At 44.7% G+C, this 17,210-nt stretch overlaps 2 protein-coding genes across 5 annotated transcripts in view; one reads left to right on the top strand and one right to left on the bottom strand.

Annotated features, from left to right (window-relative positions):
- Positions 1 to 8,830, bottom strand: part of USP45 (ubiquitin specific peptidase 45) — a 55,664-nt gene extending 46,834 nt beyond the window's left edge. The window contains exons 1-3 of one of the 4 annotated variants that reach the window (XM_068413604.1): positions 8,721 to 8,830; positions 2,164 to 2,293; positions 747 to 856 (exon numbers count right to left, since the gene is read on the bottom strand). In XM_068413604.1, coding sequence (XP_068269705.1) covers positions 747 to 846 — 100 coding nt within the window. In that variant the 5' untranslated portion in view covers positions 847 to 856; positions 2,164 to 2,293; positions 8,721 to 8,830. Of the gene's footprint in view, positions 1 to 746; positions 857 to 2,163; positions 2,294 to 8,494; positions 8,584 to 8,720 lie in introns of those variants that run through there. The other 3 variants (XM_068413614.1, XM_068413594.1, XM_068413618.1) reach the window with 3 other exon arrangements.
- Positions 8,831 to 12,792: 3,962 nt separating this feature from the next.
- Positions 12,793 to 15,242, top strand: TSTD1 (thiosulfate sulfurtransferase like domain containing 1). Its single transcript, XM_068412049.1, is given in 5 exon segments — positions 12,793 to 12,893; positions 13,067 to 13,144; positions 13,147 to 13,203; positions 13,422 to 13,581; positions 14,833 to 15,242. Coding segments are annotated over 5 exon segments (444 nt in total). The 5' UTR covers positions 12,793 to 12,808; the 3' UTR covers positions 14,897 to 15,242.
- The last annotated feature ends 1,968 nt before the right edge of the window (positions 15,243 to 17,210 follow it).

Genomic DNA, 17,210 nt, shown 5'->3' with positions numbered 1-17,210 from the left:
TAGCCTCACCTTGCTCTCTCAGCACCTTCAGCACCTCCATCTGATCCCATGGACTTGTGCACATCCAGTTTGCTTAACAGCTCTCAGTCATCTTCTACTCTGGACAATGCTTAAATCCCAGAGTCTGCCACTAGGCTCAGGGACCAGGGAGGACTGAGTGCAGAGCTTCCATGTGAAGACAGAGGCAAAGGAAGGATTGAGTTCCTCATCCTTTTCCCATGTCCCGTGTCCCTGGGTCCTCTGCCCCCTCAAGCAGCAGGTTTGCACTTGACTTAGCCTTCATTTTACTGTCACAGTATCCATACAAGCCCATCTTACTCTTCATACCCCTCATCAGATTCAACTCTAACTGCGGCTGGCTTACCTAATCCCATCCCTGTACATTCAGGGCCCCTGCAAGGGTAGCCCAAACCTCCCTCCACACTCTCTGCCCTTCCTTTTTGCCCCTGAGCTCAGCTGGAAGCTCCCCGTTCAGCCAAGCAGCTTCCTGCCATGCGTGCTTGACCTTCCACACATGGGAAAGGACCCTTCTCCTGCTTTGAAGAGATTGTCATCAAAGATCAACCAACTCTTCAGTCACATAGTGTAACAACTGATCATGTCATAAACACTTGACTGGGGATATTTCTGTTATAAATTCAAACAAGAGAAGTATTTCATGGTACCACTGATTTGTGGTTTTCATCAGTCAACATGGAAGTTATTAGCCCTCAACCTCAGGGCCAAACATCACCTAATGTATTTACCTGAAATATCATCTGAAGAGTCCTCATCCTGCGGCCTGTTAGGCCTTTTGCTTCTCTTTGGTTTCTCAGGGTTGGCTCTTGATGGATCTTTCACCCGCATCTGTTACTTACTAGGAAAGAGAAACAGAGGTTGCTTTATTGACTAAATGCTTCATCAAATGTAGTGAGTTTGAACTCTAAAAGCATGAGATCAAATCACACATTCAAACCTCATGAACACAGTTTTAGGCTTTGACTAATGTCAGCTATTGTGCAACAAGGAGTATGAACGCAACAGGAATGAACTCTTAGGAATGCCACAAGATCAGTTAGTTACACTACATGACATTATGAATTGTATCTCTAGCTACAGGGGACACACACTTCCAGGCAGCGGTGTTAAATATTTGAGATACTGAGATTTTCTTAATTTTTGTTACTGTAAAGTAAATTACTGCAGAGCTCCAGACATACTTTACCAGAAAAACTTCATCAAAATAAAAGCTTCTCTTCCTTAACTTATCTCCCTTAGGAAAGGTTTCAGTCAACATTTACCTTTGCACATTCCCTAAAAGCTTTTGAGCAATTGCAAACACTTTAATAAAAACAAAAGTCTTCCAAATCTCATGAAAGTGTCCTCTTCTATGAGTGAGGACAGACTGGACTGCAAGTTGACCCCTCTATTAAACATTAGAGAATCCATACGGATGAAGCTTCTCATAGGAAATCTGGGTCATTAATCAAGGAGTCCTATGAAGAACAGAATTCGAGGATAAATATTTGTCACTAAACGTAAAAAAAAATCCTCAGAGATTTCAGCACACCAGTCACTTAATCAAAATTCAAATGTGAATTCACTGAAGGACTGTAGCTGTGCATTACACAGACAGCTTCTGAGGCTTAATTTACAGGTTGTCTTTTAATGATGTGCTTCATAAAAACAAATTTATGTTTTCATATACAAAGCATACGAATGTAAGATAGTCAGGTATTCATACACTGCAAACCTGTGAGCCATTCTATTTCGAAAAAAAATGAGCGTCTTGAAACCACAAACAAGTTAATAGTTTCACCTGAGCCACCAGTACCAAACATTTTCTACTGTGCTACCTCATTTATGTATAGGAAACCTCTAAAATGCCCTACATTTGGGAACAGCAAAAGATATATTCTTGCTACAGATCACGTACATAAGTTTGCCAAAGTTTAAAAAGTTTGTCTACCCAAGTTTTTAAATCTTCTCTGTATATGCATTTAGACCTTTGTACTACTGAAGCACTGAGAGACACAGGAATTGACCTGTATATTGAACTCAATATTCCCTCTCCTTTCTTATCCATTAAGCCAATCAGCAGAACAGTCATCAATACTGATACTAGAGCACCACCACCACTGGCACCTGAACAGCCTTCACTGAAGCGAAGCATGCAATTCGTACCTCAGAGCTCCTGTTCCCGGGTCCTATAGATCTGGACAGACGTCTCTGCATCTGCCACACATACGGTTAGTGCTGGAGGTTTTCTGCATGAACGTATCCATTAGAGATTTACTTTGGACAAGGCAAATTTCTGTAGAGTATGAAAGAAACCTTTACCCTCTGCTTCCTTGCATCAACGGTTTCAGGTCTCCTCAACCTTTCAAAACGTACTTCATATTTTGCAGAATGCTACATTTACATAGCAATGATGTTCTTAAATTGTAGACTTCAAAATTTCCAGTACTTAAGGGTATAAAGCTTCAAATGCTTAGCCATGCAAGTGAACAATGCCTCTGAATGCAGCTTTGCTGATTTTGTAGGTTCGCAATTCTTGTTCATACAGTAAGAAATATCCGAATATTTCAGCTCTTGACCATTTATATTCAACGACTGTTAGCACGCCTAATGTACATCAACAGCCAAGCACCACGGCATCCCTAGAACACCAAAAGGTGCTTCAGACCCAAACAACTTCAACTACGTATTTCTGCCTTGGCATCTTACCATATATATCCAAGCTCCACATGAAACTACCCATCACCACTTAACTGCCGCTTAACTGAGCACAAGATTCATCAAGACATTCATCAAACACTAAGGCTGATACAGCTGCTGTTAGAAAACCCATGACTTTACACTAAATTATGTAAAGAGTCAATAGCAAAGACAGCAAAAATGTCCTCCTTGAAGGAACATAGTTGTGTTTAGGTTATTCAACGTTGACATAAATGATCTACGAGCTCATTTCAGCATAAGAATTTTTATCTCTTTGGACAGATTACGTAAGACTGTCCAAACCACAGGCTTCACCCAAATGAAAGTCATGTTCATATCAGCACATTTTGAGAGCCTGGATAACTTCATGAAAGAACAATTATAGGCCCGACCAGCTGCAATACAAGCAAGTCTTTACCACCTGTGAAATCCTGTGGCCCATAGGCCAGGTGATACGATCCAGACCAGGGCATACAGAGCCCACCGCTGAACCCACTCTCTAGGGTCCTTCAGGACACATGGAAAAGACAGAGTGTCAGCTGGTACCTGCAACAACTGAAAACATGGCGTTTCTAGCCCAACTTAATCAACAAGGCATTAGAAATGCACACTGGCATAAGAATCCAGCATTCATTCTGCAGGTTTGGGAACCCACTGAGCAACTCGGAGACTTTGCAGTCTTCTTTCAGTAAGAGCAGGCAGAACAAAAGATAACACGGACCATTAAATTAATCAGTTTTCATGAACACATATATAGACAGGCATCCATCAGACAATGTTTACTGACCTGTGAGCTCTTGGAAAAGCCACAGCATACCAAGGACCTAGCCAGCCAGGGTTTGTGCCTGATTTTGAAAAGCATATAAGTGGGATGAAAGTGTAAGAGCAACAAGCAACTCGGCACGCACCTACGATGCAAGTAGCACCGTATAGATGCAGTACTATCTGCCCTTCTGCAGTATATCTGGGGACTGAAAACATTACAAATAAAAGATCTCATTTAACAACTAAAAACATGATCATCAGTTCAAAATCAAAACGTTTACGCCAGGAATTTGATTATTATATTTAATAGATATAATTAGATATCTATTAGATAAATTAGAAACAAACCTCAGGTGCTTCAGAAATTACTTCTCAGAAATATTTCAGTTTATGGGAAATAAAAGATTGAGGTTTTATTGGAATGAAAACCCTGAACAAACATAGACCCAAGAAAGCATAAAATACAGCTAAGAAAAAAGCAAGAGAGAAATTCTGCAGGTTTCTGTGGACCATAGGCACAAGCCATTCAGGACAAGCAGGCAGAGGAGAAATGAGTAATTTACACAAAACTAACTCAATACACTGAAGATTAAAAACTGTGGCAATATTCCCATGATTTGCCTCTTTCCAACCCATTCTCCTACGTTTTGAATATGTTCAATGAGTAATTTGCAGCAACAGCCACCAACTGTGGAGTGTCCCAAAGGAGACAGACTCTCCCTCTTTCCCTATGCAGAAATAAGTGTCCATGAATCCTTGCTTGGAAGTTTCTTTTTGTGATGGAAAAACAAATATGGTAAATTTTTCATTTTGTACACACAAAATCAAGTCACAGTGCAAATGATATTTAACTAATGAATCTGACGAATAAAAAACCCCTTATTTTTGTGGTAGAAAAAGCTGAGTTCAGAGGGTATGTTAGCTCCACCCTGATCTCTATTTAGCACACAGCAAAAATCTTAAGTAGAAATTACACAGTTTCATGGGGAAAAAAACTAAAAATAGAAAGAGCTAAATCTCTTCCTTTTAAACAAGTATTTCATACAAAACTAAGAACTAGTCCTTGCCAAACGTGTTCAGATTCTTTGAGCTCAGCATACAAGAGTGTGAAGTGCAATCATCATCACTTGCTAATCTCGGTTTACTTTTTACTTCTTAAAAGACTCCTAATGCCAGTCTGCCTACTAAAAGCCAATTAAGATCAAAAGCTCCTCACTACAACTGCTCGTTTCCACCTTTCTAGAAAAGCACACTTCAAAAGCAGCAGAATGATCTGCCTGCCTAATTTTAAAAGCTTCAAATTTGACAAAGTGCCAAAAATCAATGTGCTAAATTTGTTAAGTTAAATCTAAGGCATGCCTAGACTATTTTAAGTGTAAGGTATGCCTGAAATAGTCTATATTTAACAGCATTAATATTTCTATATTTAGAAATGCACCCTCTTCATAAAGTATATATTTAGAAACTAAAAAGAGCTGGATGTAGTTCCTAAAATAAATAACTGTTATTTTTTAAAATTTTATATTTTACTGGAACTCAGTAAAGCTAGAACCAATAAAAGATACAAGGCTAGTGTGAACTAGAATTCACTATTCTTTGGGAAAGAACAAACAAACAAACAAACACAAAACAAAACCAAACAGGTCATTCCTCTTCACTGCATCTTTATGCCAGAGAAGCAAACCATGTCTTCACTGTCCAGACTCCCCAAAACCTATTCCCATCTTATCCTCTTGCACGCCTTACTTAGAGCTTGAGTCCCTCCTCCTACAATGTCTACAGCTCACTTGCTAAATTTTGAAATGTGCCACCTCGGTGAGTTTTCCCATGCTGTACCTTTACTGTGATGCTTATAGGAAACCCAAACCAGATCATCAGTATGTTAGAGAAATAACCCGCGGTGCTGCCTACTACCATATCACTGCTTCCATCTGCCAAGATCCACCTTTTCCCACCTCTTACAATTAGGGTGCCAGTTCTTTCAGGCAAGTGCCACATTTTTGTTCCTATCTGTATAATACCTGTCACAACATTTTTCCTGATTCTTGATTAACTAGGAGGATTACACTTGCATTACTAGAATGAAAACAACAAGATAAAAATGGTATAATAACCACCAGCTCATCTAAGCATACTTACCCTATGAAATATAGCCAAGTGAGTCTACAGATAGTCTCCAGGTACTATTCTGGATACGGGTAAGACTCTCCCAGTAGGACTGCCCATTAACTGTGAAACCAGTCTTGTTAATTATTTCATCAGTGAGCACCTGAATTCAAAGAAGCTGGGGCAAATACATTTACCTCAAACCCTCAATTCATCTGAGGTATCCTAAATTCCAGCTGTCTCACCACTTGTAGTCAAACTTTCAAGTTAAAATGATACCATTTTATGTTGCTAATGCAAAAAGACCCTGCATCACACTGAAAAGGCTTAGCACGCACTGAATACAGCGAAAAATTAGCACTTTCACATAACTTAACAGAACTGTCCAGCTGTCAACAGCTGCCAAGCACCAAAGCAAGGGGCTGAGGAACAGCACAGATGTGCAGATTAAGTCCAAAGGCCAAGATGCTCCATAGCACATCTGTGAAGGGTCTTTATGAGCTTCAACATAACTGTCAGAGTACAGAAAGAAAAGCCTTGTACAGGTCAGAAGTGCCAGATCCTCTGCAGAATTGCTACATGTTTTGATGTAAGCTGCAAGTTGATATATTTTGGACGTCTGTTCCGAGCGTTACCTGTGGCATTTTGGCTTGCTCGCTGCTAGATCAAATGTCACCCAATCAGAGCAAGAACCGCATCCATCACAGTTAGCAACCGGGCAGTGTCACCCATCAGCGGGCCAGGAGGCTCAGCGCTCTGACAGTCACCGAAACCTTTGCGGCAAACAAGCCCCCGCTGCCTGCTAGAGCAGTAAAAGGACCAGAACTGCTGACTGGTAGTGGCAGCAACACTTCTTCCCCTGGAAAATGTCATCTGAAATTCTGAAAGTGTCATCTCCAAGATTTCCTAGCCCAAAGGCACATCGCACATCCTACACCGCCACTAGAGCTCAAACGCCAACCCTGACATTACATTACAGTCCTAAAAGGGTGAGAAGCTGATGTACTTTTTGCGCAAGGAGTGAGATGGAGCCTTTGGACCACTAGATACAACTTTCCAAGTGACAGTAAAAATCCCATAGCGTTTCTGACTTTTATTAATCCTTTTTATCCAGCTGCCCACGCTAAACAGAAAAACACAGAAACCCGATGTGTCCAGAAACACAAATGAAAAGACCCTGTAACTGTGTTCATGCCTAAAGCAAAATAAAGGGTTGAGTGGGTAAAAAGAGTAGTATTTTGATGACATATTTTTGCTAGTATATTATAGCAAAGGTCTTATGGAAGATTTCAGGGATACCTGTCAATATCAAACCTCATAAACCAAATTGCTGCTTTTACTTATGTTCTCTATCCCACCTTAAATGTATTTTAAAAAAATATGAACACATCAAGAGGGAAAAGCATTTGGGTAGATGTGTTCCAGCAATAGCTGGACAATAACAAGTGAACTCACAGTATCTTGGCAGGATAACCATGTGGACAAGAACTGCGAAAAAAGTGGTCCAAGATGTCATAAGGGAACATGATGGGCAATATGAGCAAAGGATGAACTTCAGAGAAATGCTAATTCTGTGAAGCCTAAAAAAAAAAAGGAACTGTGGTTGCAGCACAGTGTGTAAGATAGCAGGCTGAAGCCCACACAAGATAATACGCTAAGCTGAGACTCATGCTGTACCCCTGCCTAAAGGGCCGAGTCGGAGCAGATGAAGGAAGACAACGGCTGTGCCTAACTTCCCATCTACTCTGGAAGAGTGTTGTGGGAGTTAGCTAATTAATGCGGGCAAAACAAATAAAACTGTAAAGGACTATGGAAAACTAGTTTGAGCTCTTTGACTTTCAAAGTCTTGCCACCAAGAGCAAAAAATTTCATTCCGTTTTCTTCCTGCACACAAACTGCCCCAGTTTGTTTTGATGACACATCTAAAGTGGAACAACTTGTCCTTGATCCACGATTGATGCTCACAGCAGAACCTGTGAGACGCTAGCTGCAGATTTCTATGAATCTCACAGAAACAAAACTACAGAGCACCAGTCCTTCAATATTTCATGAAGAAATCTGACAAAATATTTACAACCATAGTAAACTGCAGAGCAATTTCACAAAGGCCTATTCTGCTATCAGTCTGGCACGCACTCGTGCCACAGAATGAAGGAATCAGAGAATCAAAACATTAACTGAAATACAATGTGCAGAGTTGTAGTTATGGGTCTAAACCACCACGTCTCCGATTAACCGAGAGGACCATCACCAGGCTGTCACCTCATCACCAGGCACATACCGGTCTGCATTTGCTGAAAACTGAACTTCAGGTAGTGAAGCGCCAGCGCTGTGGCTACACACGCCGCCTGCTAAAACACTTGGTGCGGGGAGCCCGCAGCCTGCGCCCGGGCGGCCACGCAGCAGTGGCAGCGGGCCGGCGGTGGCATCACCAGGCCGGCATATGCCACACTGTCAGAGCGGGGTAGCAATAATCACGCCAGCCTCATGACACAGAACTGCAAGACCATTTTATAACTGCATTCGCTTGCTAACTTGCCTAATGAAAAGTGAACGGAGCTTATGTTTAAACCCGACCAAAGGCGATGCTACCGACTCTCTCTAATTTAATAGACCGAGAAACTGCAGGTCACGGAGGCGGCTGCTGTTTTCATGTCTCGGACGCGTTAACCTGTTTTAGGCCGACAGCGGACGGTCGGCACCAGCACCTCGTCGCCGGCCACCCAAAAGGAGCCCGGTCGAGCCGTACTGGACCACCAGCTCCGCACACGGCGGGAGAAGCGCCGAGCAGGGTTGCCCCAGGCGCCCCGGCAGTGGGGAGGGCGGCCTACCCGGCCCGGGGCCACGGCGGGGCAGCGCCCCCCGCCCGCCCCCAACCCGGCACAAGCGTCGCGCCCCCCCCCCCCCGCGCCCCGCCCGGCTGCACCTGCGCGGCGCCCCTTGGGACGGGGCCCCGCAAGCTGCGGGCCCGGCTGCCGCCATGGCGGGGACGATCGGCCCGGCCCGGCCCGGCCCTCCAGCTGCGGCCGCCGCGCGTCGGCGCCCGTGGCTCTGCCGCTCCGGCTCCGCAGGAGCAGCCCGCCCCGGCCGCGGCGCCCCCCGAACTGGGCCGGCGGGCTCCCCCCTCTCCGCCCCGAGCGCCCCGCACTCACGGAGCGGCGGGCCGCAGGCAGGCAGGCAGGCGCGGCGGCGGTGGCAGGAAGCGGGGGAGGAAGCTGGGCCGCAGCCAGGGCCGCGCCGCTCCGCTCCGCTCCGCCCGGCGCGGCCCGCCCCCTGCCTCGCCGCGCCGCTCCCGGTCCCAGCCCGGACGGCTCCCCGGCGCTGTACGAGCTCGGCAAGGGGGGTGCGGCCGGGGGCAGGTGGCGTGGAGGGCGGGTGGTGCCGGTTCGAGGGCAAAATGCGTCTCCTGGGTAGGAAGGGCGGTAGGGAAGTGGGGCTGCCGGCTGCAGAGAGCGTCCCTGGGCCCGCTGAGAGGCAACAGGTAGCGGCAAGTCTGGCTGCGGGGCACCGTAGAAACTCAAGGCAAAGACGGGAGGGGAGACATGATGGGGTTACCTTGTCATCTGAATTTGGCAGGGTCTTGCTGAAAGACTGGGAGATGCTGCACTGGACTTAGTCTGGAAAAAAGGAGGCTGAGGGGAGACCATATCGCTCTGTACAACTACCTGAAAGGAGATTGTAGCGAGGAGGGTGTTAGTCTCTTCTCCCAGGTAACAAGTGAGAGAACGAGAGGAAACGGCCTCAAGTTGTGCCAGGGAAGGTTTAGATTGGATATCAGGAAGAATTTCTTCATGGAAAGGGTTATCAAGCAGTGGAACAGGCTGCCCAGGGAAGTGGTGGAGTCACCATCCCTGGAGGTATTTAAAAGATGAGTAGACAAGGGGCTTAGGGACATGGTTTAGTGGTGGACTTGGTAGAGTTAGGCTAAGGGTTGGACTTGATGATCTTAAAGGCCCTTTCCAACCAAAACAATTCTATGATTCTATGATTTGTGCATGTGGGGAGCAAGCTAAGGGGTTTGCTAGTGCGCACAGGTGTGGATAGCCATACCCAGAAGTTATGCAGAGGGGTCCGGGCCCTACGGAGATTTTCATGGGAGGGACTGGAGGGAGATGAGAATCAAAGGTGCATATCCCAGCTGAGGGACAAGCAGAGTAAAGGGTGTCCAGCACACGAGCGAGGAGCTAGTAGAGACTGGGATTGAGATTAAACTCAACATGTGCCTAGACAGCACGGGGGGCCTTGGACAGGAGGCAAATCTGAATTAAGAACTGAGAGATAGTAGTTTCATTGGAACAATGTTATGCAGAGATACAGCATAGAGGAAAAAAAGGGGGGAAAGGGTGAAGTTGCTGTGGAACCCCTCAAAAAGCAATGATGGAGAACCCATGGTGGAATCTGCTCACAAACAGGCTGAAAGAATGGTTAGAGAAGCATGTAGAAGTAATTGGACTAAGTAAAGACAAGATGTGAAGAAGAGTATTGTTGGAAGAGGGTGACAGATTAAGCAGGATTTGATTTAGGTAGGAGGAATTCTTCAGGCACTTCAATGATAGTGGTGACAACTGAGCACAAAGATGTGCAAGTGGACTGCAGACCATGTAACAGAGGACCCCCAGACCTTGGTTGTGAACGCTGTGTTCATGGAGTCTATATGCAAAAGGGAGAAAGAATATGGGACAATAATCTGAAATAAATTGGATCAAGATGTGGGTTTTTCCTCTTCCACAAATGAGAGATTAGGGAATTCTTGCACTGCAAGAGCAATAGCTAGATTAAAAGGTTAAAGAGAAGGAAGGGAAAGCGAACGTGTGTGAAAGGGGGACAGTGCAATGTGAAGGAGAATACGTTCATTTAGCACAGGAGAGGAGAACAGAAATATCTGGAAGAGGTAGAACGTCAGGGCACTGGCAGAAGGGGAAGGCAAGCAAAGGAAGTGGAAAAGATGAGGTGAGAAAATGTTTCCAAATGGGAATGGTTTGAATTCTGTGCAGAGTGAGGATAGCAAGCTTTATCCATAGGTTCCTGTTGTGTTGGGAAAAATGGGATGTAAATTAGAGTTGCATGTTAGGAAAACAGATTTGTCACAGAAATCAGCCAGGTCCCCAGCCTTCCTCTAGAAGCACTCAACACAAAAGCAGAAGCAAAGAAAGCCAATGTTGAGATTGAATCATGTCTGCAGTTTGGTAATGAGAGAAAAATAAGGGTTGTGGGCAAAGAAGAAAGAAACGAGGAGAGCATCAGCAATCAGAGGCATGAAAGGAAGAAAAGAGAAAGCAGAGAGGGAAGGCCAAAAGCAAGTAGTAAAGCATGGTAAAGAATACTGTGGGAAGGCTGAAAAGTTTGTGGGGAAAAAAAACATGTTAGAAGATGCAGTAACAAAAAAATCAGAAAGGCAGTAAGACTTGATGAAAGCCTAGGTCTGCAGACCATTCCTTCGATCAACGAAGGCTTCAGTCACATGAGAAGATGAGGATAAAGAATGTGCAAGGGTAAATGTGGCTGGGCAATCAGCTGGGAAATGATGCCACTGGCGATGAGTGTGGGAGGCTGTGCAGAAATGGAGAGAGAGTAAAATGAAGAAGAGGTGAAATGGAGAGAGAGTCCCAAGAGGTGAAATGAAGAAAGCTGCTGAGGAGGGGTTGAGTGAGTGCTGGATGACAGCGCCATGAAGGCGAGAGTAGAATTGAATGTGCTGCTTCCCACTCTGTCACTGACCCAGGGAGTTTGCATAGCTTCATCACCTCCGACTTCAAACTCAGTCTTTCACAAGATGGCTAGTGGGTCATTGCTGTTTCTGCAAGCAAGCTAGTGTGTTCTCTCTTTGTGTGTATATATGTATGATCCAGGGTCAAATTAAAACCCTAAATTCATTTATAAAAACACAACTTCATGTGAATATGCATTTCATACAAGTATCCTGATGCTTCACAACTCATGCTTTATGGTCCTTATAGCAATATATGCAATAAATGGAGAGTAACTGGTTGTTATTTACTACAGATAAAATATACAGTAAATTAGAGTTCAAAAGCGAATTTCCAGAAGTACTGTATTCTACCCATACCTTGTTGAAAATGGAAAACACATAAAACTTCGACTTACATATAGCTATACTGCTTCAAAGAGACAATTTGCAAATGGCTGTCAAGGGGGCCATATGGAGAGGCTGGCAGAAGGGCAGCTAGTGAACCAGTTATATGTGCCAGGTTCAATTTGTCACACTTTATAGTGCTGAGAAATATTTTGTTCTCGTTTTGAGAAGGAAGGCTCTCTTTAGTAAAGATTCAACAACATACTCCTCAAAATGCATCTTTTACGAAGATGAAAGATGCAGCACACCTGCCTTTAAAGACTGGAACCACTGGTATGTAATATATCTACAAAGCTATCTAGTAAATACGGAGTACTGGTTTAAAATGCGTTGAACAGAGGGACCGTCATTTCTCCACTTAGAACATGTCTTGGCCATCAGTCCTTGGGGCTGGAAGACTGACAGCTTTCAAAACCAAAGCGTATCAAAACTAGGGGTGCAGTTGTTACCCTTGGACCACAGCTCCTGTGGATCTAAGGGGACAGTGGCAAGGGTGGCAGCAGTGCAGGCCAGTGGTAAAATCACCTTTTCTCCTCAGGTGTAACACTGAGCGGGTTTTTTTGGAATTACAATTCCTCATCCCTGTTCAATCTCCCAGCCTTCGGTACTTCAAGGCTTCTCAACAGTTTGGCTCAGTTGTGGAAATCACCCGGCTCGGGCAAAGCGGCAGCTGCTGGATGCACCGAACCCGAAGGCAGCGGCTGCCTCACCCAGCTGCGTGCGGTGCTGGCGGGTGCCGAGCACGGCAGCGGGCAGCTCGCCTACGGCTCACCCACCCAGGCAGCTCCGCGTTCCATAGCCCTGGGGAAATCCAGGCCTTCCCTGAACCAGGGCCGTGCTCTCGCTGGCTGCACGCAACGCCGAGATGTAAATTCATCGGTTGCGAGCGTGCAAATATTTTATCGACATCGAGTCATAAATTGTCACAAATCAGAGGGATTCACAAGGAAAAAAAAATTGGTTTTAACTCAGCCCGGCTACCCCGGCGGCGGTTCCCGAGTGCCCGAGCGGGCCAGCGTTGGTGGCCGGGCCCCCGCCTCTGAGGAGAAGGCGGTGCCGCCGGGGCAGCCGTCTCTTCCCTCACCGGCGGGGGCGGGCGGCTGGCGGCCCGCGGCAGGGCCGGCCGCCATCTTCGGAGGCGGGCTGATGGCGGCCGGGGGCTGGGGCTGGTGGCGGGCGGCGCGGGCCCTGCGGGCGGCGAGCAGCGGCTGGTGGCGGACGGCGGCGCCCGGTGAGGCGGGGACGCGGGGGGCGGAGTGGCGGCTGGGCCTCTCCGCAGGCGGGCGGCGGGGTGAGGTTTGCCGGCGCCCTGGGGGAGCCCCCTGTGAATATGTTAAACGTTATATGGCGTTCCCCGCGGGGCCGGGGGCTGCGGTGGGCTCACGGGCTGCGCCTCTCTGCCAGGTCCCGGGGCGGCGGGTGCCGCCGGCCGCAGCCTCTGTGCCGGCGGGGCGCCGAGCCTTTCCTACCAAGAGCTCAAAGACTGGAGAGGTGGGAGATCGACAGAGCTGGAAAAATCCCAGCGTCCATCAACATACCGCGTAAGTGTAATGCTGCTACGTGGAGACGTTGGGTGCTCCCCTGTGCTTGATGGTCAAGTCTGTGGGCAAGTGGCCGTGACTGAGCGAAGAGGAGCTGTGCTAGACAGCTGCTAGGATGCTGCAAGGCTAAACTTTTCCTCCGGAGGAATTAGAGGTATTACAGTGTCAGCCTGTCTGTGGATGGAGAATAAATGAGACTTTTTTTCTGTATTTCCCAGTGGGTGAATTAGTGGAAGCTCTACAAATGGACCCAGCGGAGTTCAAGGAGCAGTACAATCAAAAGATGCCAGCCAAGTCGGACCCTGTGGTTTTCTCCTGCTTGGCAGGAACGAGAAGTAAACAAGCACTCGGTTTTGCCAAGTCCTTGGGTTTCAGTAGGTAAGCTTCTGTGTGTAGGGATGGCCTTCCCCTGTGAAGCAGAACTCTTACTCAGCTGCTTATGGGCCAGGGTTAAAAATTTCAATGTGGAATATGAACAAAGTGACTGGTATTTGAGTTAGATACCTCCTCTTGTTGCCACTGAACCTTGAAAGACACTGTTGGGTGTTCCAGCAAAGTGAGGTGTATTGCCTTGTGAAACCACCCCTTAGCAGCTCTGCGCATGTGCCACAGGTGACACAATCTGCTGCAAGATCATGCTGCCCCTGAAAGGTCCTTCTGCCTCTTAGAGCTCCCTCGCCAACACATTGCTTCCTTATACAGCTTCATAAGCACTAGTCCTGAGACACAAGATGATTGGAAGGGTGGAGAACTGCTGGATTGGGTAGAAGTACAATCTTAAATTGGATTAAATAGTTTATGAAACCACACCCTTTGTTAAATTGCAGTTCCACCTGTACAGTTCACTGTTGACAAAGTATGCCTTTGCTTTCAGTAAAGACAATAAGATTGATAGAGTGAAAGCGAGAGCAGCGTTTGGTTGGCAGAGTTGTTACACCCGTGCCAGAAGGTGCCTCGCTGGCTAGAAGAGTGCAGATAGATAGAATTTTAAAAATTGGTTGTTTGCTTATGTTTTCGCTGAACTGTAATTCATGAACTGGAATATCCATGCTAATTCTAGTCAAAAGTATGGAGTGATGTTCTTGTTTTATAGATATATTAATAAGTGCAAAATATCCTCCATTACCTGTTTTTCATGCTGCCTAATTGAAGGAGTCAGTATTGTTTTGCGTGGTGGGTTTTTGTTTTCCAGAGTTCAGTTTTGTGCAAGCTTATGTCAGATCTTTAGAGCATGTAGGTTTGCAAGGAAGTAAAGATCAGTGTGCTGCATTTAATTGATGACATCTGAAGCATTAGACATGTGAGTCAGTTCTCTCTTAAAAAAAGGAAGTGCCAAACTGTTTCATTGATCCGGCTGTTACTACTTGCTTGAAGTTTGGTCTCCAGCATTGTGTCATTTGGAGGAAATTAGTTACAGAACACACTGCATGGAAGCAGGCAGCATTAGAGTACAAGGAATGTCAATCTGACTCATTGAAGCTAGGTACAAGTGTGTTTGATTTCAGAGAATTTCTGTATGCTTTTTCCTCTGATTTTTTTTGTTTGGTTTGGGGTTTTTTTGCCATGTTCTCTTAGATACCTTTTTCAAGAAGAGTCCATCTTAACATTGTATCTTCTGCATATTTTCAGAGTTCAGCAATATGCTGGTGGCTTTGAAGATTGGGTAAAACATGAACCTCCAGAGAAAAAATGACTACCCCAACCCTTGCCCCATCAAGGCTTTGGGATGGTTTGTAGGTTTTAGCATTCAGACAACGTGCATTCCACTTCCAGAATACAGCCCACTCCTGTTTTCTTGTGTAAATGGACATTCACCTTCAAATAGCCAGGCATATCAACTGCTTGGTTTAAATTATATCTAAAGACTATGACATGAGCAGAGGATGTTGAATTTGTCCAACCTTTACTTTGGTCTATGTTTTTTTTGGTGAAAATATGTGAAGAGAAACTAAGGCTTATTATGTTTACTAAGATTTTTGTATTATGTACTTCGTGACTGTTTAATGATGATCGGACAAATAAAATGATCCTTTTCCAAATTACTGTGTTGGGTAGTTTGTTTAGAATAAACTGCAGATATTCTAGTGGAATTGGGGTAACTGCCCTAAGCACAGATTTATTATACTTCATATGTAGCTGGAGTTTTTAAATAGTTGCTGTGTTATCAGAGAACAAGTAGAGTGCAAATTTTTAGGTTTGTACTATGTGATTGCAAGGCTAAAACTTCACTACTGGTCAGAAAATAAAAAGGGAAACTGACCTGATGCTAGAATACTCACTGTTCAAAATTATGTGTGATTCCTTATTTTAAAAGTATATCCATTTTTAGATGTAGATCTGCTTCTGAGCACAAAATGCTATAGCATTAGTCAACAACTTATGTTCCCTCAGCAGCTCAGTATCAAATGAGAACTTGGCTATATTTTAAGTTATTACAGAGATGTAAACATTTTAGGCTGGAAATTTTGAGACGTCCAAGGAGGACATTCCTTCTTTTATGTACATTAATTTGCGTGTCTTAAACTTTAAAACCCCACCCATAAATTTGCATAGTCATAATTCTAAGGATTTTTTTGTTTTGTTTTTAATGCTGTTAGCAGTTCAGGGAAACTAGCAAAGGTGAATTGCTTTGGCCGCTAGAAAATTTAAGTCCTAAAACAGAAGTTCAGGACTCTGCGAGATGTCTGAAAAAGGAATTAAAATTTCTGGTTCTACTCTAATCAGTATTGTGGGCAACGTGCCCTTATCCTACGTCTCTTCCATTCTAACAGTGCCGTCTGCATGGCGAGAAGAGGACCTAGAAAAATACACCCTGTCAAGTTTAGAGAACAGAGAAGAGAAAGTAACTAATCTTACTGGAATGTTATTTCTAATAAGTCCCCCAGTCTCTCTGCAGTCGTTTGTTTCTAGAGAATTCCCGTAGCTGGCACAGCTGGCTGTGTTAGCTGTGCTGCCCTGATGGTGTGTCTTACAGGGGTTTCTGTTCTCTTGTCTTTGCTAATAATTAGAGACTCTTTAGTGTAGCTGTCATAATAGTGAGTAATTAGTGAATTTTTCTTCAAAGTATTACTTTTTAGCGGTCTTATTGCTATACTTTATTTCCAATCCATAAAAAAAAAACCAAACAACTTAAGAACCAGAATTTAGACTAATTTCCAAAATACTGGTTTAGTTTAACTGATTAATTAATGGGAGTAAGATGAAATTAAAATGCCAGGATGATTATGGGTGTTACCTTGTTGTGGTCAATTTCTTTGCAATTCTCACTGTCTTACTCTTGAAAGGTCTTTTTCAGACTGGATCAGGAGGAGTAACAGGTGCCAACACTTCTGTTGGATTTAGCCAAATCCTATGATCTATTAATTTTGCCTGTTTAACATGACTTAGATTATCAGTTTCACAATGCTGTGGGCACACAGTCAAAAGGGCAACTGAAGCCCACTGTTGGTTGTGTTTGCTAGGCCTCACCAGGACCAATGATGCCTTTTGATCTAGATCATTAAGGTCAGATTGTATAGAAAATTTGAGACACACTGAAAATATTTAGCTAAATGTGTAATTAATCATGTGTAGCTGTATTGACCAAGCCACCAAACTTCAGTATACAGATGAAGAAGGAGATCTAATCAACGAAACATGGTCACAATTTAGTCGTAAGTGGCCAATGCTTCCTTTTGTAGCTACATTAAAGTTTGTTGGGAACATCTAAAACCACATAGCCACAAAAAAAATACAAACAAAGTTATATTGGGTCACACCAAGATCTGGCTACCCCATTATTTTCTGTTTGGCAGCAACCAGTAATAAACATCTGAGGAAGAGCAAAGTACAGGGTACGTATGTAGTGATATAATACCCAGACTATTCTCATTTACACCTCAGAGTGCTTTGGTACTTCCTTCAGGTTTTGCATGCCTTGGTATATTTGTGTATTTGTAAATTTTCAACACAAACTCCCAGTAGTCACAGCAGCCTGCACTGGGTTTAACAATATGTTGTGAGAAGTC

This window comes from Nyctibius grandis, chromosome 1, assembly GCF_013368605.1.
Source record: "Nyctibius grandis isolate bNycGra1 chromosome 1, bNycGra1.pri, whole genome shotgun sequence".
NCBI classification, from domain to species: domain Eukaryota; kingdom Metazoa; phylum Chordata; class Aves; order Nyctibiiformes; family Nyctibiidae; genus Nyctibius; species Nyctibius grandis.
This window is presented reverse-complemented; position numbering and strand designations above follow the sequence as displayed.